Source organism: Trichomycterus rosablanca, chromosome 2 (genome assembly GCF_030014385.1).
Source record: "Trichomycterus rosablanca isolate fTriRos1 chromosome 2, fTriRos1.hap1, whole genome shotgun sequence".
NCBI lineage: Eukaryota > Metazoa > Chordata > Actinopteri > Siluriformes > Trichomycteridae > Trichomycterus > Trichomycterus rosablanca.
In genome coordinates, this window is record NC_085989.1 from 25,770,144 (window position 1) to 25,793,167 (window position 23,024).

The 23,024-nt window shown below is 38.1% G+C and overlaps 1 protein-coding gene across 1 annotated transcript in view; it reads left to right on the plus strand.

Annotated features, from left to right (window-relative positions):
- The window catches only part of ext1b (exostosin glycosyltransferase 1b), a 99,996-nt gene extending 77,242 nt beyond the window's left edge, over window positions 1–22,754 (plus strand). The window contains exons 5-11 of the mRNA XM_063013090.1: window positions 875–1,007; window positions 3,168–3,286; window positions 6,175–6,270; window positions 14,099–14,188; window positions 16,879–17,039; window positions 18,472–18,643; window positions 18,795–22,754. Of these exons, the coding sequence (XP_062869160.1) occupies window positions 875–1,007; window positions 3,168–3,286; window positions 6,175–6,270; window positions 14,099–14,188; window positions 16,879–17,039; window positions 18,472–18,643; window positions 18,795–18,980 (957 nt within the window). The 3' untranslated portion in view covers window positions 18,981–22,754. The remainder of the gene's footprint in view (window positions 1–874; window positions 1,008–3,167; window positions 3,287–6,174; window positions 6,271–14,098; window positions 14,189–16,878; window positions 17,040–18,471; window positions 18,644–18,794) is intronic.
- Window positions 22,755–23,024: the final 270 nt, after the last annotated feature.

Below are 23,024 nucleotides of genomic sequence, written 5' to 3' on the forward strand. Positions count from 1 at the left end.
AGAAAATGGCCTGAAATGGGTTGCAGTTTGTCTTTCGACTTCACTCGCAAAATCCGTGATGGGACTGAAGCTCCCAGTGATTAAGTGAAGGTGTAGATCTCAAAATAGCTGTCAATCAAAATGGGATTCAGCCTTTCGACTGATCCTCCAATCATCTTGCAGAAGCTCAGCAACGGGACAAAATCGTGGCATTTATCCAATGACCGGCGAGTTTCGAAGCAATGAAAAAAAAACATTTCATTGACGTGAATAGACGCTCAGCTTCTGCGGGCAAATGCATTGACGCTACAGGAATGTATGAGAATTTCGAGTCAGTCGATTTGTGATAAGTAGCTGATTCTGAACAAACTCGTCTTCGAGATGAACGTGTTCTAACGCATTTGTAGTCAATGAAATGTTAACACAACTGTACATATTTAACCATTTAATTTTTGACATTTTAGGGGACGCTGAGCTGCTCTTGCAGTCTTAGAGAAATCGCCACTGAAAAGTAGTATCTGCTGAATGTCAAAAAGCATACAGAGAAGAGTCACTGCAGCCTGCTATGGGCTGACAAGTTGATATCTTAAATCTCATACTGTTTAGTACTGCTGTCACGCTTGTTGGTCTTGCAGCATTTGGGAGCTTATTTGGGAGCTCACACTAAATGACATTCAATAAAATAACTAATTTTAAACATGTTGGAATGACATAAATTCATTTTAACACATCAAAGACTCAGCGACTGATGGTGCGTGGAGAAATCCTGCCACTCACCTGCCACTCTAGACAAGTGGTAATAACAGACACGTCTCACAATTTGTCAAAAGATGGAAAATCTGGCTTAAAGTTAATGTGTTGAACTAAGCTAAGTGTTTTTTTTCTGTGAATGCAGATCATCCAGGACCGGGTCCTGCAGCACACAGCCAGGAGCAGTGTGATGTGGAATAGCCATCCTGGAGGTCTCTTTACCCTGTCCCAGTATTCTACCTATCTAGGGGACTTTCCCTTCTACTACGCTGGCCTCGGTAAGTCTGCAAGGTCATCCTGGGTCACACAACTGTTTGGAATGCTACTGTGTGAAGTCGGCTTTGAGTTTCCAGTGTCATGTTTATCAAAATTATGTATTAATCATCATCATCATCATCATCATTGGAACAAGAGGTGAATACACACACAATAGGTTGCCAGTCTATCACAAACGACTGAATCTGGGTCACTAAGGCTGTGCAGAACCAATATTACTTGATGTGCCATCTATTAATTAGTCTGTCAAAGTAATGATTTTCCAGGATCCATATTTATGCAGTGTTAAACACTTTTTAAATAAAAGAGATGGTCCAGCAACAGAGGTTGTGTTGGTGCTATGTGTCTTGTTTTGCATGTTAGTACACATGCCAGTAGCTAGATTCACTGTGGATTAGGTATAAAAAGTGAATTTGTGTGACTGTGATGTTTTAGTTGTAGTTTAGCTGTTAGGTATTGGACTAGTAATCAGGAGGTTGCCGTTTCAACCCCCACCACTGCCAAGTTGCCACTATTGGGCTCCTGGGCAAGGCTCTTAACCATCAGCACCCAGTCCAGCCTGGTGTTTTCTGTTGGTTTGTGGTACTAGATCTATTCACAGACCTTTAATAGCAGAAAATTGTTATCTAAACAATGCATTAGCAGTATGCTCATTTCTTCCAATAAAGCAAAACAAAACAAAAACAAAACAAATGCTAGAACTCAAGGTGAAAGATCAGTTTGGTCTTCCAACATGTGCTCATTAGCATGGTTTTGCAGATCATAGTGCTAGCCAGCCAGCGCCACCACGCCACCCACAATCCACATGGCAGGTGGTTGAGTCATTTCTTCTTTTTTTCACACATACACTATATGAAGAATGGAAAGTATTTGGGCACCTGATCAAGGGCATATTGGACACCCAATTTCAAAAACAAATGAATTTAAAATAGTGACCCCTATGTAATCTTTTCAGCTATAACAACAGCCCCTTTTCTGAGGAGGCTTCTTAAGTCTTTGAATAAGTCTGGGAATTTGTGCCTTTTCAGTCAATAGAACATTTGTATGGTTAGGCACTGATGGTCAACAAAGCCTTAATTGATGTTTCAGTTCTTTTCAAAGCTGTTCAGTGGGACTGTGGTCAGGGCTCTGTGCAGAACACAGGTGTTTCTTTAAACCCAGTTTTTCTTCTTGCTTTGTGCACAGGGGTACAGCCATTCTGAATCAAGAAAGGGCCTTTCCTAAACTGTTGCTGCACAGTTGGAAGCATATAAAAACATGAATTCAAAAAAGTGGTGTCCCAATGAGTGTATATGCTCAGTTGTTTTTAAACCTTCGTTGATGACTTTTAAGTGGTTGTGAAGATGATTCAGTCACACATTGTCGCTTCCGTATATCCAAATTTATACTCTGAGCTAAGTACTGGCCTATTGTTGGATGTATTACTGAATCGGCCCATGTAATTGGATGATAAGATCTATATGTGAGGACTGGAGTCATGCATCACTGCTGTTGCTAATGTGACTGTGAAGCTGCTCAAGCATGTCTTATTTTTAATCTGCAATATTCATCACAAGCACAGTCAATAAATAGATTTGATTGAGTAAAATAAAAGTGCTCTAGCAAATATGAATGATCTTATCCTATCTGTCTTTTGCCTTGACTGCAGCAATTGAATGTGATGAGAGGAAAATGAATTTCAGTCACTTCAGCTTCATAATAGCTTATGTATTTTTTCTCAAATGCTATAGGAAAGAGATAGAAGAGAAGTTTCTAATCTTATTTGTCAAAAAAAATAAAAATAATAAAAATAAATAAATAACCTTCTGGGTTAAATCATTTAGAATAAGGCAATCTTGTACTATAGATATACAGACCTCTGTATGATGACACAACAGTTGGATTAAAGGTCTTGGATTTAGGCCCTAACTGTCCACATTTTAACCCATTAAATTCAAAGTAAAATAGAAATCCACAGAGCGTTTTATGAAAAACAGTTACTTGTTACAGTACGCTACAATGCACAATTCATCTCCTTGTTTGCATTTTAATGCCCATAAATTTGTTGTTCTCAAACTGCATTGGAACAACATTTGAATTTCTTATTTATTTATTAATTATTGTTTGTTGTTTGTCATCTAGATGTAATCAAAAAGCATACTATTTCTGTCCTGTTTTTTTAGGGATTAAACCGTACTCAAGGTTCACTGCAGTCATCCATGCAGTCACACCACTGGTGTCTCAGTCTCAGCCCATCCTTAAGCTCCTGATGGCAGTCTCCAAATCTCAGTATTGTGCTCAGGTAACAGCATCCCCACTGGCTTAACAAAGCACAGCAACACATCTGAGAGAACAGCACTTCAACAGACTGAATTAAGTGAAATGCACTGCAGCATTATCTGGACAACAGGTCTCAAATACCTTAATAATGATTTAAATGGCTAGTGAGTAAAAAAATACTCAAAACCTCACCAACTTTTCACATTTGTGGAATTTGCTATACTGAATGCTTAGACATTAAGCACAGGAAATAAAAATATGCAGGTGGATTAAACAGTAGTGGGCTGTGGTTTCCAAACAGCACTTGAACCAGACATGAACTTTTTTATTCAGGGAAAGGTTCTGTAACCACCCACCTGGTTCTGTTTTATTAGATGCAATGCCTAACTAATGCCCAAGGCTGGCTCTAAATAGAGAGAGGGCTGTGGTAGATTTTTTCCAGGTGAAGATTGGAAAAGATGAAGAGGAAAAAAATATGGAATCACTCAGTATTAAGGGAAAAAACATAGCTAGTAGGTGGGAAAGTGGCTACAATTAAAGTGAGAGACAAAATAAATGATTAAAAAACAATTTAGGCCACATTTCCAGATTAAATCTGTTAAATGTATGTTTGCTGTCTGAGGTTCATAAAGTTTGTGAGTTATTACCACAGAAGTTGTTTGGCTTGAGTTGTTTACCACTTGAGCGAATGGATCCGTTCTGGAGAAGAAGTGGTTTAAAGTGGATTGTTTATGCATGTAGATGCAGGGTCTCTATGCTTCTTGCTGCATAAACCAGGTTTGATCCTCTGTGACTAAATAAGAACTTAGTCCTCTCGATCACCCCCTGTGTTTCCATGGTAGCCATCTGAGCCGCAAATCCAGCAGCCCTGGAAACCAAAACGTATTGATTGTGCTTCAGAGAATGAGAGAAAGGCAGAAAAAGAGATTGAGCTAGATAAAGGAAAAGGTGCATAAAGGATTAGGATAGATTAATAAAATTCAACGCATTCCGACTGATTGTACAGTGGAAATCAGAAATATTAACACCTCCTTCCACCTTAAACCATTAAACCACTCACACCTGGTATTCTGGTGATGAAAATATAAAACAAGAAGTCCCATTAAACAGAAAAAGAATATTTACTGATGCATTCTTTTTGGAGCAAAAGCTTCCAGCACATTGAGTTTGGATGGCTTTCATGCTGCAACTGCTTTTTTAAATCCCACCAAAGATTTTCTATGGGATTTATATCTGGAGACTGAGAAGGCCACTCCAGGATATTCCAGGACTGATTCCTTAGCTACGCTTTGGTTGACTTAGAGGTGTGCTCAGAATCATTGTCTTGTCGGAAAGTCCAGTTATCACCAAGGATCAGTTTTACCACTTTACTGTCCAGTCACAGTAAAGATTGGCAGTTCCTGCAGCTGAAAAAAATATCCCCAGATTATTACTGACCCACCTCTATGCTTAACTGTAAGGAGTGATGAGTGATGATGAGAAGTATTCTTCTCATCATAAGCTGAGCCCTTCTTTGCAGGAGCAAGAGGGTCTCGGAACAGAATTTTAAGCTTTTTCCACACCCAGTCAGGATTATTGCTGCTCCATGGAGGAATAATTGTGGCATGCCAGTATTAACTAAATACCCTGCTACTCTAAAATGCTACATTATTGTTTTTGTTTATTTGCAGTTTAATTCAACCGATAAAGCCTTCATTAAAAGCAACTTCTATCTGTGCTGTCCTAGTACTTCTGATTACAACTGTATATAGTTCAAAACTTCTGTCACCTGGCTTGAAGACTTAACCTAGCATGGCTTTTCCATGACTGAATAGAACATGCTGTTATGCAGTAAAGAAGAGGTAAAGGAGGAGCAATTATGCGTGCAACCTTTTCTTTCCTTCACCGGGCAGAGGCATTCTCTACACCGAGCAGCAAAACTGGAGGAAGCAGAGATATAAATAAACAAGGCAGCAAGAAGTAGAAAGCAAAAGCTGCATTTTGAGTTAGTTCTGCCAAGTTAGCCTGGGCGGGTGTCCCGCTGTGAGCTAGCATTCCTGTTTGTGAGAGACAAGCAGGCACACACACACACACCTTCACCCCAAGACAAGAGGAAGCTGATAGAGATACCATCTGCCTTTCAGCTTCTCCAATTAGCGTCAGAGGAAGTAGCAGCTAATCAGTGTTAAAAATACACCTCAGTAACTGCGTTCTCTGTGCGTCTCAGCATCCTCAATCACGGAAACCAAGATTTATTTTTAAACACTGTTTACCACACCAATCTGGTAAAATGTGTAATCAAGATGCTTTTTAAATTCAACAATGCATTTGCTGTGCATCTCCAAAAGTAAAGGCTAGGAAATGTGTGCATTGAGATGTACTCATCCAGATTTTAGAGAGCTCTTGTTGTAGGTAGTTTGCTGTAGCAGTGTAGGTCCTAACCACAGTCAGCATTTTCCAAGGTCCAGCCTAAGACCTGCCAGAGTATAAAGCCTTCTCCATTAAACATTTAAGAGTGTTGATTTAAAAAAAAAAAAATCCAATTGCAGAAGACTGGTGTAATCATTTAGACACTTTATGGTGAAGAAACATAAATTAGCTTGGTGCTGTGATTTATTGATGTGTAGAGGTGCAGAGATCAAGCCATATTGCTTTTCATTGCATTTTACAACTGCACAGTTATTTTATTATTCTTTTTTACTGTTGCTTAGTAAAGCTCATGTAAACAATTTATCAAAAGGTCAAAGCTGCACTGAGATCAATTGCCATGTATTTCTTTCTCAAAGGGCCACAACAGCAGGGCAATATGGCTAAATAAAACATGAATACGCATAAGAAATCCCAATTTTTTACTTCAGGCTTCTGTTTATGCTTTTCTCTCCTCCTAACTCTCGTCCTCTCTGTCTTTGTTATTCTTTTTTCATCATTCAGATTATAGTATTGTGGAATTGTGACAAGCCTTTACCTGCCAAGCATCGATGGCCTGCCACCTCAGTGCCTGTTATAGTAATCGAAGGAGAGAACAAGGTATGTCTTCCAGAAATTATATTTCAACCCTCACACACTTTTTAGCTGAAGTCTTACTTTTTTCATGCAAGGTGTCAGTGTAAGCCCCTAAATTTACACAAACATAGTCACTGCATACCATATTTATTTTGTGTAGTAAATAATAGATTGCTTGATGTGATTGTTCAGCCAGTCAGTACACAAGAGGAAAATGTCCAGAGGCTTGCATATACTTTATTGCTATGAGAATATTTTTAATAACAGAACTCAATGAAAGAGCTTGAGATTGCTTTTAAAACTACAGGAGTTAAATACCACACAATGCAACAAACAACAGACTTCACCTGAACGTATGTTTTATCCGTCCATCCATCCAGCTGTATGAACCTGAAAGAACTAGAAGACATAGTAAACTAATTAACCTCTCCATAAAAAGGTAAAATTATAGAAAGTCTCTTTATTACAAGAGATATATGACAGTAAACGATGAGAACAACACCTACCTACACCCAGGACATGATATATACACGAAACAACCTGCTGTACAGAAATTGTAACAGGGAGCCAACTGGCCTTACTTCAGTATGGGGGGGGGGACTCCATTAATCAACCCCGACAGACTTAGCCTCTATAAAATGGATTACAGACACCATCAACAAAATAGCTGAACAAACAGTTTCAAAAACAATGTTCAGAACTCAGAAACCCCACAACCCGTGGTTTAAACCGCAATCAAAACCCCAAAGAAAGCAGAAAGAACCTTCTGCAGAGCTCAGCCCCACAGTATAGTAATCAAAACGAAAAACAATCATGGGAAAAGTTTGTCTCAGGACTTAAAAATCAATACATCAACCAAAATGGTCTGGAACATGATCCGCAACATGGAAAAATAAAGGAGGCCAGTCCCAAATACAACACCTAATACACAAAGCAACCCTACTAACCATCGACCCAAACACCATGAGCTGCTTGTAAGTAGACGACTTCTGTAAATGTATCATGGGACGACCTCTACCAACAGCAAAATGAAGTCTACAGCTATCCATAACCAACATCTAAAAATGGACAATCCAAAACATTTTTAAGATCTCCAATTTCAAAACAACCTGTACCACTTTTGCAGAAGAAGGGCGGTACAAACAGAGCCTAATCTAACTCTGAACCCCGAAAGTATGAAAATTGAAAAGACAGCCAGATACCTAGGTTTGCTAATGGGCAGTAAATTTATATTCCACATTTAACATTTGCCAAAAGACCCTAAACTTTATTTAAAAAATCCTTGACAACACTTGGTGGGGAGCAGAGCCACACCTACTGAATATAATATATACCAAACCCTAGTCCGGTCTCAACTACGAAGCACCATTTATGGAGCTACAAGAAAACATTAACGACTAGGCTAATCCTTGGGGCATATAAAACATCACCCATTAAAAACTCCAAGGAAATAAACAAAACCCAGCCCTGCAAAACTGTCTTCTACAATCAATACACACACTGATATGACTCAAAACTAAGTCTCAAAACCATCCAGTCTGTGAACAAAATTAATCCTGGATACACTAAATATCCCCACTACCACCCTAACAAATGCACACCAGCCACCCTCGGTACACTCCCAATCAACTTCGGTAAACAATTCTGTATCAATAAAGAAAAATACCAACACCACCAGATAATCTACACCAATGGCTCCAGAACAGAGCCAGCATAGGAGCGGCCTACACTACCACTGACCATCACCACAGCATCCACCTACCACAGCACTGATCCATTTTCACAGCAGAAGCTTACTCCCTACTTGCCATAAACTTTATACAAGATACAGGACCTTCCTAATCTGTTTAGATTCCAAATCTTGTCCACAAGCCATGGAACCCCTAAAATAGAACGGCCCATTAATACCAATTACAGAGAAAAAACTGAGGAATTGAAAGTATGGAGTTTCTGTAGTTTCCCAGGAAACGGAAAGGCGAACTGACTGAAAAAACAGCAGGTAAAGACATCACCATATGCCACATACCCCCCAACCGACACTTACCTTTCAATATAAGCTTAATTTAAATCTATGTGGCAAGAGAAATGGGACAAACACACACAACAACAAACTATACAAAACTTTACATTATAAAAGTCATCTCAGACACTCAAACTAACACACAAACATATTTTATCAGGAGAAACTGCACCAGTCTGTCAGTCATGTGATACACCCCAACACTAAAACATATTTCAATAACTTTCCCCGCACTCAACCTTGTAAGACAGAACTTCTATAAAAAATACAACCTGAGAACCTGTTTAAAAGACTCAAACCAAAAAGAATCTAAACATAAAACACTATAATCTTTGTTGCAAATATAGCCAAATATGTGCTAAGGTGGCAATAAACAAAAACTAACAATGTTTTCTCCTGGGTAATTGAATGCACATTCTGCACCATGTGTGTATAAACCATTGTGTATAAATCATTGCCTGGCTACTAGACTGTTTATATCTAGATAATTGGTAGACTGCCATTGTTTGCCATTGTTTAGTCAATCAGAAGGCTATAAAGGATTGTATCAGTAAAGTCTGGTACATTAAATTAAAACCTCGCATTGCTTACCAATCAGTTCCAAGTGTTTTACCATTATGCAGCATCAGTTCTGGTAAACATTTCATTTTAGCAAGTACAATGCATCTTAAATATTTATCGTAGAAATCTCATTAGATTATTGTGCACATGATAGACAGGGATCTAAAAGAATATAGGCTTGTAACTGCAGATGATGGAAACTGCCATAACTATTTACATGTATTAGTCCTGTTGCTTAGTTCTTTTAATCTTAATCATTGTGTTATTGCACACTTTGTGTTGTGGATTGATATTGAATGGGTAAAAATGCCAATTATAATCATGGATCTATATTTAATTACCGATAATGGCGAAGTGAAAATGTGTTTTTACATTTTTATAAAAAATTATTAGAAAAAAAATATTAAGGCCCCTTATTTAATACTTGAAGCCCATTTGGCAGCAACATAAGTTGCAAGTCTTCTTGGATCTGTCTTTACAAGCTTTGCACACCAGGATTTGGGTGTTTTTTCCAATCAAATATCTAACAGGGTTTTAGCCTGGGCTTTGGCTGGACTTTTAAAGGACATTCAGAAACTTTTCTTCTGGTCATTGTTTTGTTAAAAGTGAACTGTTGCCCTGGTCTGCTTTACACTTTTTAAGGGTTTTTGTCTAGGATGTTAGGTAGTGCTTGTAATGAATTGTTTTCTATGGACTTTGTGTAGAATCTACATACTGAATGCTGGTGTTTATGTTCATGTTATGTTCATGTTATGTTCTCCATTACTTCCCTGTTTGCTATATTACAATGTTTTTTTATTAAAATAAGCATGTGTTATTTGTTGATATTGAACGTAGTGATATGTTTTATGTTTTGCTGGGATATGCTTGTCGATTAACAGTTAACCATTGATTAATGACGGGCAGTTATTGGTTAAAAGAAATTAGGAGAATGTGGATTTCCTAATAATAAGGTGTGTATAGTGTAAAATGTTAATAAATAATTTGTGCTAAAATAAGAAGTAAAGTTGTTCTTTGAACACTGGTAAAAACCTTTATTGAGGGTTGACTAAGTAGGTATAAAAATGCTCAATAAGTTACAAGTGAAAGTTCTATTATCCTTTGTTGTTGTATGCATAAAACATGATGCGAATTTAAGGACAAAATGTTAAAATATACTAAATCATCTAAGTTAGTCTTTTATGTACACCGTGTACATAACGTTTTATTTTGGTTTGACATAAAATGAACCCTAATTCAACACAAGTGTATAAATCAGATGATGCAATCAAGAATGTAATTGAATACATTCACTGCATAAATTACAAAAAATGAAAGTTTTAAATTTTCACGCTGCAGTACTACTCAGCAGCAGTGTCACTGATAACATTGTTAAAGAAGATTCTCATAAACAAAACAAAAACACTTCTATAAAATGTTTGGGTCCTAGCTAACTGACTATATGGCTTCATGAACAAGTTGACTTTGCTTTTCTTGTTTCCTAACTGTATTTGTCCACTGAGTGTGGAGCCCTGCCTCTCTTTCTCACTTTTTTTTCCTCACACCTACTAGATCACACACTTCCTCTTATGCAATTCCTCTCTCACACGCACACACTGTTTAACATGCAGTAAATATGAGGCTTTCTATTGCTTTCTTAGTCAGAGTGGGGTGCCACATCGCCTGTGGTTTGTTGTGCTTGTGGTTATCCTGTTTACAGGATGGTGTGTGCGTTCCCAAGAGTCTGTGTGTTCCCAGCCAGATCAGCCAACATGGGCAATGGCAGTTTCATTCAAACCATGACTGAGTATGCATGTGTCACTTTAGCCTTAAACACAATAATATGCTTTCACTTTGCTATGACACTCTTTACAATGAAATTTAAACCTAGCTAGTGTCTGTGATTGTGTGGCATTTTTAACACTAATCAGCTTTCTGGCTGGTATCCTACCAATGTGAGCCAGCTTGACTAAAGGTTTTGGTCATTATTGGGTTGGACAATTTCAGCAACACCTGTTTCTAACAGCTGGGTAAAATGAGGCAGTTACATGCATTAACCATGCAATCCACATACAAACACTGCCTGTAGACTAATTGGGGCAGTTAATAATGGAATGGTTTGCGATCTTTGGCTGTGCACAGCCCTGACATCAATCCGACTCTGTACCTGAAATGGAATGCCAGTTGAAAGCATCGTCACTTTCTGACCTTGCTAATGCTCATGTGGCTAAATTAATTCCTGTATTTATGTTCCACAGGAATTGCTTCCCGTTAGAGTGAATGGTTTTATAGCAGCAAAAGGGACCAACCTCATTAATTAGTTTTGGGATGACATGTTTAACAAACTTGGTTGGGTTTAATGTTTAATCAGTAAAGTTTTTTGTAATCATAATGCATGTGTGGTATTATACTACACTCAGCAGTATGAGCATGGAAATTATTATTTATATATAGCTTTACAGTATATAAGGTGTTCAAATTTCACATTTGTCTAAATGCACATACACTTACCAGACACTTTATTAGGAATACACACAACATGACCCCTGAGGTGATGGTACAGTGGTATGGTATGCTTCAGTAGCAGAAGACCACATCTGTATATGTGTATATGTATACTGTATATGTTTAGTTTGGAACCTACTGTTACAGCAGTTTTTTTTTTCTTTTGACTTTCCAACTTTAGTGAGCCAGTGCCCACTGTTCTCTTAGACTTATGTTCTAGGCTGGCTAAAGCAGAACCTGATGTCATGTTGTTGTACCATTGTAAACCCCACCCCCACACACACCAGTTTGTTTGAACTAAACACTAAAAATCCCAGGAAAGCAGCAGTTTGACTTTCAAACCAGCCAATCTGGCACTAACAACCATGGCACTTTTAAAATTACTCCCCTATTTTGGTGTTTTATGTAAACGTTAAATGAAGTTATTGAATTGTCTGTATGGTTTATGCATTGTACTGCTGCCAAATGGCAGGCTGATTAGAGAATTATTTTAATAAGCAGGGGTACAGGTGGTTCTGTTAAAGTGGTTAATGAGTGTAAACTCAACTTTTAATCTCTTTGTGTAAATGAAAGGTCCCAAAGACATTGTGGAAACATTTTACTGGCTTTTTTGCACAAAACATAGCCGTCTACCAACTGAAAGAGATAAAAGATGAAAGGGACAGGCATGGTGCCTGTCGTTACCCGTGTTGTTGAGTAGAGAGGCTTTTTGCAGGTGACTGTGCTCAGGGCTATAAGTGTCTTAGTGTGTGTTAATGCATGTGTGGGGTGTGTGGTGGGTTTCTGTTGTGTAAGAGGCTTTGTTTAAGTTTTCGAGCTGTCGGAACTGCGTCTATATTCATTACTCCCCGGCTTTTGTGTGTGTCTGCATTTTATTACCATTCGTGTCCCTGACCTACACTGAAACATCTTCTCATTTACTCTTTACAACACGTGCATGCACACTTACAGACATGCCAGCTCAATATTTCAATCTACAGGGTGGGCCATTTATATGGATACACCTAAATAAAATGGGAATGGTTGGTGATATTAACTTCCTGTTTGTGGCACATTAGTATATGGGAGGGGAAAACTTTTCAAGATGGGTGGTGACCATGGCGGCCATTTTGAAGTCGGCCATTTTGGATCCAACTTTAGTTTTTTCAATGGGAAGAGGGTCATGTGACACATCAAACTTATTGAGAATTTCACAAGAAAAACAATGGTGTGCTTGGTTTTAATGCAACTTTATTCTTTTATGAGTTATTTACAAGTTTCTGACCACTTATAAAATGTGTTCAAAGTGCTGCCCATTGTGTTGGATTGTCAATGCAACCCTCTTCTCCCACTCTTCACACACTGATAGCAACACCGCAGAAGAAATGCTAGCACAGGCTTCCAGTATCCGTAGTTTCAGGTGCTGCACATCTCATATCTTCACAGCATAGACAATTGCCTTCAGATGACCCCAAAGATAAAAGTCTAAGGGGGTCAGATCGGGAGACCTTGGGGGCCATTCAACTGGCCCACGACGACCAATCCACTTTCCAGGAAACTGTTCATCTAGGAATGCTCGGACCTGACACCCATAATGTGGTGGTGCACCATCTTGCTGGAAAAACTCAGGGAACGTGCCAGCTTCAGTGCATAAAGAGGGAAACACATCATGTAGCAATTTCAAATATCCAGTGGCCTTGAGGTTTCCATTGATGAAGAATGGCCCCACTATCTTTGTACCCCATATACCACACCATACCATAAATTTTTGTGTTCCAACAGTCTTGGAGGGATCTATCCAATGTGGGTTAGTGTCAGACCAATAGCGGTGGTTTTGTTTGTTAACTTCACCATTCACATAAAAGTTTGCCTCATCACTGAACAAAATGTTCTGTGTAAACTGAGGGTCCTGTTCCAATTTTTGTTTAGCTTATTCTGCAAATTCAGTGCGCCGATCTGGGTCATCCTCGTTGAGATGCTGCAGCAGCTGGAGTTTGTAAGGGTGCCATTTGTGAGTAGCTAATATCCGCCGAAGGGATGTTCGACTGATGCCACTCTCCGGTGACATGCGGCGAGTGCTACGCTGTGGGCTCTTGCTGAATGAAGCTAGGACAGCCACTGATGTTTCTTCATTAGTGACAGTTTTCATGCGTCCACATTTTGGCAAATCCAACACTGAACCAGTTTCACGAAACTTGGCAAGCAGTTTGCTAACTGTAGCATGGGAGATGGGTGGTCTCGTAGGGTGTCTTGCATTGAAATCTGCTGCAATGACCCGGGTACTGCGTTCACCAGACATCAACACAATTTCTATCCGCTGCTCACCCGCTCCTCACGTGTTAACCTCTGCGACATGTCAATGGCTGTAAACAAAGAGATGCTTGTAAAGAACTCATGAAAGAATAAAGTTACGTTAAAACCAAGCACACCATTGTTTTTCTTGTGAAATTCTCAATAAGTTTGATGTCACATGACCCTCTTCCCATTGAAAAAACTAAAGTTGGATCCAAAATGGCCGACTTCAAAATGGCCGCCATGGTCACCACCCATCTTGAAAAGTTTACCCCCTCCTATATACTAATGTGCCACAAACAGGAAGTTAATATCACCAACCATTCCCATTTTATTTAGGTGTATCCATATAAATGGCCCACCCTGTATAAAGATCGCAACAGTTAGCGAGAGGATAGGAAGAGGGATATTTTTTCTCTTTTACATTTTCCTAAAAAGATGCAACCCTAAGCAAAATACCAGAAACAAGCAAAACCTCATGTTTTTCCCATTTTTCTTGTCTTTGTCTCTTTGCAGGTGATGAGCAGTCGCTTTCTGCCTTATGAGAGCATTATTACTGATGCTGTGTTGAGTCTGGATGAAGACACAGTTCTCTCCACTACAGAGGTATGCAGCTCAAATTATGGGCTGGCTGACATTTCTTTCTTGACACAAATCTATATAAAAAGGGGCCATTTAGACACCCTAAACTATCAGGATGTTGCTTGCTGTATTAACATCTCTATGAAATCAGGGTTCAGAAAATAGGTAACACTTATACCAAACATTTTTGATAAAGAAAAGCTTCTTGGAATAAATAGTAAAGGAAACTTGGCAATAGTTAGCCCAACTTGGTAGTCACAGACAAAATTGCTCTCTTTAAATATGAGAGCAGGTCATGGAACACAAAAAGAAAATGTGTTATAATGTGACATGCTTTATATACTACCTCTTTAGTGCTGTTGTGACAAAAGACAGCCAACTGCAATAGTTCTGATAGTGTCAAAACTTTTGGATGACCACTGCTACAAGTCTCATCTAAAATTCACCATTTAAAGTAGGGCAGATGATGAGATAACTAGTGTATGGGAATGCTGATATTTGTTAGTATTAGTTGCTCTCATAAATGTATACAATAAACCTAGTTTAGCATGTCCCTCCATGCAATAACAAAACAGCTACTACAGATAATAATAGATTGGAAAGTTTACTTTAAAGAATGGTCATAACAGGTTGTGCTATTTAGCTAAGTCACAAACAGCTCTATGCATTTCTTGCAGACAATGTTTTATCTGGGTTTAAAGCCTTTTTGTGGTCGAAGTGACATTATGGTGTATGGTGTATACTGTAAAAATCATTTACTTGATAATGTTGTGTTTTGATTCATAAATGTTTTTGGTAAATAATAGAGAGATGTTACAATTACCTAAACCTTCAAGTAGGCTTGTTTTAAAGATCATTATATTATAAACCGTGGAAGGTAAATGTGTGTCACATTCTTTTAGAAAACAGATTACACCATGCACAATAATAACTAAATATAGAACACAACATTTATAAATACAACAAAGCAGGGTAATAAAGAAGACAACTTTCACCATAATTCCTTGTCCCTTTCGTAGAAGGTTCTGGTACCTGAAAATGTGCCAGATGTGTATGTCTCTGATGAGAGCTGTGTTGGCACAGCTACTGCTCCTCTGTTGGGTTGAGTTGATTGTGTCAGCATTAAAAAATTGGCTTCTACAGTCCTCATTTTTTCCAGCTGCTGTTCTTACTCTCACATTAATCAGCAGGATGCCTGTCTGCTCTTCTGTACATGTATAAGCTGTTAAGACACATGTTGCTTGCTTGTGAAGATTCACTCTGATACAAGTCAGTTGGAGTTTAAAAGGAGGCACACCTCCTCAGCAGTTCTTTTCTAATGGCACTATCAATGCTGAAGTTTACAGATTTCACTGGTCCTTGTCCATCCCTGGCAGCAGGAAGACTCACACCGCCTATCTCTTCTTTCTTGCTGATTAAAGAGTGCTTTACTGGGCCTCCTATCTCTCTGTGGACAGCAGAAGGTTGTAGTCAACAAGTGGTGGAGACGGCACACTTTTTATGAGGTGTTCTAAAATGCCAAACAGAACAAAGACATTACGCCCTAATACTTCATAACAGTGAGATAAGACAATCCACCAAATTTAACCAACTTTTTCTTCTAGCCTGCTTAGACTTAACAAAAAAAAATGAAATAGTTGAAATAATTACGAATTAGGGGTTTTAATGATTGAAATTAGTTGGCAACAAATTTGATGGAGCGGTATATGACTAATTGATATTTGTTTTTCAAATTGGCCACACTAGTAGGTCATTCTGGTTTAATCTTCCACATAAACCTAAACAACAGCAAAGTGTGCATGTAAGTTCTTAGCCATGATGGAGCATTTCATTTGTTAAAGATTGTTCATAAGAATTGCAGACCAGTAGTTTCTGACATACATAAACCAGCTAATCTAGCAACAACAAATACTGTGGTCGAAGTCATCCACATTTTTTTTTCATTAGACTGTATCATTGAGCATTAACTAAAGCTTTTAGCCATGACTGCATAATTGTATGCATTGTGCTGCTGCCACTTGTGACTGTCTGATTGGATAATTATGTGAATAAACAGGTGTACAGATATTCCCAATAAATTGACCTGTGTGCATATACTGTAAAATAGCCCAACTAATTAATAAAGTCAAAAGCTTTCATCGCAGCCCTATCTTAAACCAAATTCTCCATCCCAAATTCATCATGCACCTGTCTTTTCTCTCCTGAGAAGTGGAGCTGAAGCTCCACCCACACGCATTTATACTTGGGAGAGGTGCTTTTGGTTCACTGAGTGACTTTGCAGTCCACATCAACTCCCATTCAAAGTGCCTTTTCTGAACAACTTAAGCTATCAGAAAACTTTACTTAGCGTGGAGTTTGTGTGTGTTCCAAGGTTTTTATTTAATTAACTGTTGATTTTTCATTCTGCCAAAGCTTGGGCTTTTATGCGTTTGATGTTTCAGTAATTATTTGTTTAAAAGCTTTGATCTGAGAAAAAGGAGGGCATCTAACAGCAGTGCCTTAGAAACGTGTGCTCCAGCTTGCTTTGTGTTACCCATGTGTGCTTGGTAACTTTATCAAGGTCTGTTGCTGTTGTGAGGGAAATCATCAATCTGCAATCATCTGACCAGCTGTTAGCTGGGTGTGTTGTGCTGCAAAAACAAGTTAAACCATTGGTTTAAAGTCAGGTACAATGTTTGCTCATGTTGAGTTTCCACTGTTTGTTTGCTTTGCAGGTGGACTTTGCTTTCACAGTATGGCAGAGTTTTCCTGAGAGGATTGTGGGCTACCCAGCCCGCAGTCATTTCTGGGACAGTAACAAAGAGCGCTGGGGCTACACATCCAAATGGACCAATGATTATTCCATGGTTCTGACTGGAGCTGCCATTTACCACAGGTATTGTCACTAATGTCTTTGTTTACCTACACATAATTTATGATGTGTTACCCCCAAAAAAACTTAATAATGGGCTACTGAAAACCTACAATTGTAACATCCCTAGATTGAAACAGATATTTCTTGTTATATATGTAAATAACATTTGTCTTTTATTTTAGTTTTTTACTTGTACTCTTGTACTTACACACAAGCTAATTAGGTATTCAACAAATTATTCACATTACTGTAGCAAACTATAACCTTCCCTGCCATAAAATGACCCTAGTGTTGATATGCTATTAATTCATACCATCAATCCAAACTACATTACTGTAGCAAGTCCAGGAATATAGCAGTGACTCATTTTATAGAATGACATTTATATTTGGACAAAACCGAAACTGGGTGTTTGTGTTGCTGTCCATTTTTAGTTTTTTGTCCTTTGCATGATTTCTCTCTACAAAAGGTCTATTGTGTTTATTTTGTAATTGTCAGGCTCGCATAAATAGTAAAACTAAAGAGTTTTTGACTTCTAAACCTAAGGCACTCCATCCTGCTCAGTTTTAAGTACCACCCCAGCACACCTGGTTTCACTTATCATGTAATCACCAAGCCTGAACTATTTTGAAGTGGGTGTGCTTGACAAGGTACCCCCTATAACATATGATCACTGGTATAACCACTCATTGGCACATGTCTAGGTAGTAAACACACAGTATGTGAATCTTGTGTATTTGTAAGTCATCTTAAAGCACATGACCAGGAATGAATATAAAATACTACATCCACTTTAAAATTCAATAACCAGAACATTATTAGCATACATTTAGTGGCAGTGTTTGGCTTTTGTGTCATTCAAGTTTTCAACTGTCAGACCGTTAATTAGCAGGTTGCACACATTCAGTCCCATCACATGTCACATAAACTGTACCTTTTTAAACACCTAGCACCTATTCTTACAGTGGTTTCTAAGTGATTTTTGGTTGATTTGGATCAAATAATTTCACAAACTGGGTCTCGCATTTATTAACATAACATTTTATGCTGTGCACACAGCCAGCTGCTTAATTTCTTAACATTTTATTTGCCAAATTTTTTACTGACGTTTCATCTGTCCATCTTTCCCATCTGCTTATGTTTTAAATCTTTGTTTGGGTGGTCTATTACACAAGTCCACCACCACTGAGATTGGGGTTTGAATTTCAACTGTGGTATCAGCCGATCGAGCCTATACACAGACGGGTGCCGAAGCCCTGTGATGGTTTGTAGACCTATCCAGAGTATTCCTGCCTTGCACCCAGTGTTTCATAAAAATTCAAGCGGTTGTCATACATACCTTTCATTCGTTTAACAGAACAAAATCTATTTTATTCTATATTCTGATGACATTGTGATGTGCATGGTGACCTCTAGTCTTGTGCCTAAAGTCATTTTTGGTTTTGTTCTGCAGATATTACCACTACCTATATACCCACTTCCTGCCCAGCAGCCTAAAAAACATGGTGGACCAGCTCGCTAACTGCGAGGACATCCTGATGAACTTTTTGGTTTCAGCTGTTACCAAGCTGCCACCCATCAAGGTCACACAAAAGAAGCAGTATAAGGAGACTATGATGGGACAGGTATGGAAAAAAAAAACTAGATTTCTGTAGTATCACTATTGATTTTATTATGATGTAAGTCCACAATTATTAATGTATATTATATGTATGTGTATCTATATATTCCTACAGCTACGTCAATCTGACTTTGAACCGTTCTTTCTCTTTGCAGTCGTCCCGGGCATCACGCTGGGCAGATCCGGACCACTTTGCCCAGCGGCAGACCTGCATGAACAAGTTTGCCAGCTGGTTTGGCTCCATGCCCCTGGTCCATTCACAGATGAGACTGGACCCTGTTTTGTTTAAAGACCAGGTGTCTATCCTTCGCAAGAAATACAGGGAGATTGAGCGACTCTGACCAGACGAGTACCCCCTGTCGAGCGTGCAGCAGGGGGCAATAGGATACTCAGTGGAGAGAAGGAAGACCACAACCCAGAAGACTGCAGTTGTCACTTCATCCCTTTATTCCACATAATAAATTGCTGGTGACTTACTTGGCAGGATGAAGCGCTGGCTGGGGACATTCATTCACGCACCCAGTGCACATTTTTGACCACAAGAGTTTTTTTGTTTGTTTGTTTTATAAATAAATGCTGTAATTGACTGATGATTTTTTCCAGCACATGAGAGAATTTAGGAGAAGGCAGGAGGGATGCAACAATCTTTCCTCACTCATATCCACATCAAGATGCATCAGGATCTGTATTACAAGCCTTTATTAGCTTTCTGTTTAAGCATGTCATATCTGTATCATTCTTCATATTGCACAAGTAAGCCTTGGTGGAAGGATCATTTGATTTGGTTCAGGAGACGTATTACATATTCAGGACTGTTTTAGGGCAGTAAACAATGGGGTCATGGTCACTAATTTTGAATGTGTATTTTTATATCAGCAAGTATTTTTGTTTTGTTTGTTTGTTTGGGGTTTTCCCCTCCTCATTGACAGTATAATGACTTTTCAGCTTATTGCTTATTTCATATTTTTTTCAGTGCCAATATCGCTAATTGCCTTTTACTACAGTTTAAGATTTCTATGCATTATATTTCCTTTACTGGTTCTGAGGTCCATGTTAATTCATTTGGACAATTTAGAATGTTTAGAATTTGCATCCTATTATGATGAAAGTGGGTCATTTTAGTTGCCTGTAAAGTGCTACTGAGTTAGGAGAAAAGCACTTGTCACTAAATGTGACTGGATTCATTGTGGCCAATTTTCAACAAGCTGTTCATAAAAATGAGTTCTTTATCAGGGACATGTCACCACCTTATTGTTCACCTTTTTCTTATTTCCCCCTTTCCTTTTTTTAACTTGTGTGTGGTGCGACTCCTTATTCACTACTAACCAATACCCAAAGGTGCATGTCGCCAGTTTTAAAAAAGGTGTATAAAACATGCGTCCTGCATTGTACCAGTCTCTGCATGCACAAGTACTTACGAAGTCTAATGACTTGAAGGAAGCATTTTAGTGGCCTTTTTATTCAAAGGTGACTGGAGTTGAAAGTGAGCCAGCTGTGAGCCAAAGTTTCTGTTTTTCCCTGTTCTTTTTATTAAAGCGCAGTGACCAGAAGCCATTCGTTCATCTATTTATTATTACTAATCACTTTATCCTGGTCGGGGGGGGGGGTTGCTGCCACCCGGAAACACTTATGGGTGCAAAGTGGAATCACACACCACACAGTGCCAACATCATTCACTTACTCAATCACACCTAGGGGAAAATTTAGATTAGCCCTTACACCTTCTAAATGTTTTTGGTTGGTGGGAGGACTCTGGAGTAAAAAGGGGAAACCCACACAGACAGAAAAACCAAATAAAACTTCCCACAGACAGTAACCAGAAGCAGGGATCAAATCCAGAACCATAAAAACCATGTTTCTGTGGGAGTTCCACTCTACCAGCTGTGCCACTGTGACACTGACCATAACAAACTAAACTATGTTGCATTTACACTACATTTTACAGCTGTCCCTATTTTAGTTTGTTTGACAACCAGGTTCTGTTCATGCCAAGATTTTTTTTAAGCAAGCTATTGAAATTTACAATGCGCACATTTTATAAATATGTTTCAGAAAGCAGTTAAACAGATGTGGCATTTTATGTAACTGAACTAAACAGCATGAGAGTGTGTAACAATCGGAGGACTATTGCATGGCACTGGCTCTGTTTACATTTAAATTTTTTTGATTACAAGCATTTAATCAAAATCAACTGATCTTTTCATTCCGCTGTTTTCTTTATTCTGCATATTTTTAGTACAATTGGTGAAACTGACAGATTTCTGTTGCCTTTGTGCTCTGGAAATTGTGATGTTTACTTAAACAAAATTGGCACTGAGGATTTGTAGGGCTAAAGATGGATACTTACAGATCATTTTTGTGGCCCCTAGATTTATTGATCTAACAGTTAGTCAGGTGGTGCTTCTGCTTGACTGAAATAGACTTGATACACTTTAGTACAACATTTTGTGGTTTTGAAAAAAAAAATAGATTCCACTGGAGGATCATAGTTCCCACCAAACACCTATTTATTTATTTTTGCCTAGAATTTGGACAGATATTATTTAAAAAAAAAAAAAAAAAAAAAGACTTTTAAGCACCTTGCTTGACAGTCTGTTTGGCTATAGGCATACATCAGGCTCATGCGCAACTGAATCCCTTCCATGTGTACTGTATTTGTGCCTGCAGTCTGTTTTGTCTATCTTGGTCCGTGATTTAGAAGAATCTCTTTCTGTGAAAAATGCTGTTTTGCTCTGCGGCCATAATACGTCGTGGTGCAAAGCAGAAATTCCTTTGTGGAAGGTTTTACAGTTTTTGCCTATCCCTAAATGTTCAAATGTAATTTATTCTTAATTGCTATTCAGCTAGCATGAATCATTGTGCCACAACTGATCAACTATCAAGTTTAAAGTGTCTTATTTTCATTATTGTTTTAACAATTCAGTTTGGATTTCTACCCTTGCACAATTTTGATGAGAAGTTGAATGACAGATGTTTAATAAAAGTGCTGTACATAATGTACTGTATTTATTTTCTTGCAAATATGTAAAGTATTAGATCTCACTCAACTGAATATTTGTACAGCGTCAAATACCTATTTTGTATACAGTTCCCCTTTTTTCATTTCAACATTGTAAACGGGCATGACGGGGCCTGTCACAATCATCTTTGTCTGAAAGATGATATTAAAATAAGGCACAGTAATTTGATTGAAGTCATAGTTGCATGGCCAACTACAGACATTTATATTACAACAGGCCTGTAGTGTGACAATCATGGTTGACTGATAGATTGTGATTGAATTTAATAATTGTGACAGACCTATTCAAGCCTAACGTTTTCAGCTTGTCCTTACATGCCCTTGTATTATTACATTAATAAGTTCAGATGCAAAATCAGTCCAATATGATGTGCTTGCTGACCAGTGTTAATTTGTCTAAAAGGATTCATGATTCATTGGCACCTTTCAAAGGCAAAGGCTGCTGCCACAGCACAATCCGTCACCAAAGACTTCTTGTACTCTGTATACATAAGGGAAATTGTTTCAGCAGCTTCTCTAGTTTAACGTTTTATACTGGGTTATTTATCACTCATGTTTTTGTCATACACATTTTGTGTGTTTGTTTTACATAATTCTTTCACTATTATTCAGCTAATACAGTCGGCATAAGTGTTTTTACATCAGTGGGACAGAAACTTCATCTGTGCTTAGCAATAAGATCTACACAGCATATATACCTAGACATGAGCAAGTGACCTTTGCTTGCTGTGCCTTTGATTGAATTCTGGCTCTGAATTTCTCACATCTTTCTATTAATTAAGATAAGAAACGTTACACCTATAGGTGAAGCCAGTGCCAGATAGAAGCTTAACATTCATATAAACTGAAATAACTCAGCATCCATCATACATTGGTCATTTCAGCTTCTGTGCCGAGACCCAACTTGCATGACCAGTTTAGAGATTTTTTTTTGTTCTCATATTAGTTTTGCTCCCTCCTGTTCTCATCATCCTTCTTTTCTCTTGTAATTAACGAAACACTTTTATAGAAGTAATAAAGAAAATAGAATAATGCCAATTTTGTATAATTGATTTATAAGAAAATGAATAAAAGTCATATTTGATAGTATGATAAAGCTTGTGTGATGGTTTTTTTCTAGTTTAAACAAAACTACATTTCCTTACATGTCAATAAAATATCCCCAATATTCCTGCGTCATGTTACAATCTACAACAATCTTTGTCAAGTGAAAATATTTACCTTTGCACCGTTTTAGTAATTTCAGAAATGTACGAGTATGAAGGAATAAGTAAAATTTATAATAGAAATTATGCCATTGGTCCCTGACTTTGTAGTATGTCTGTTTTTGTTTTTTTGCTATTTGTTTTAGTTTTATTCATCTGTT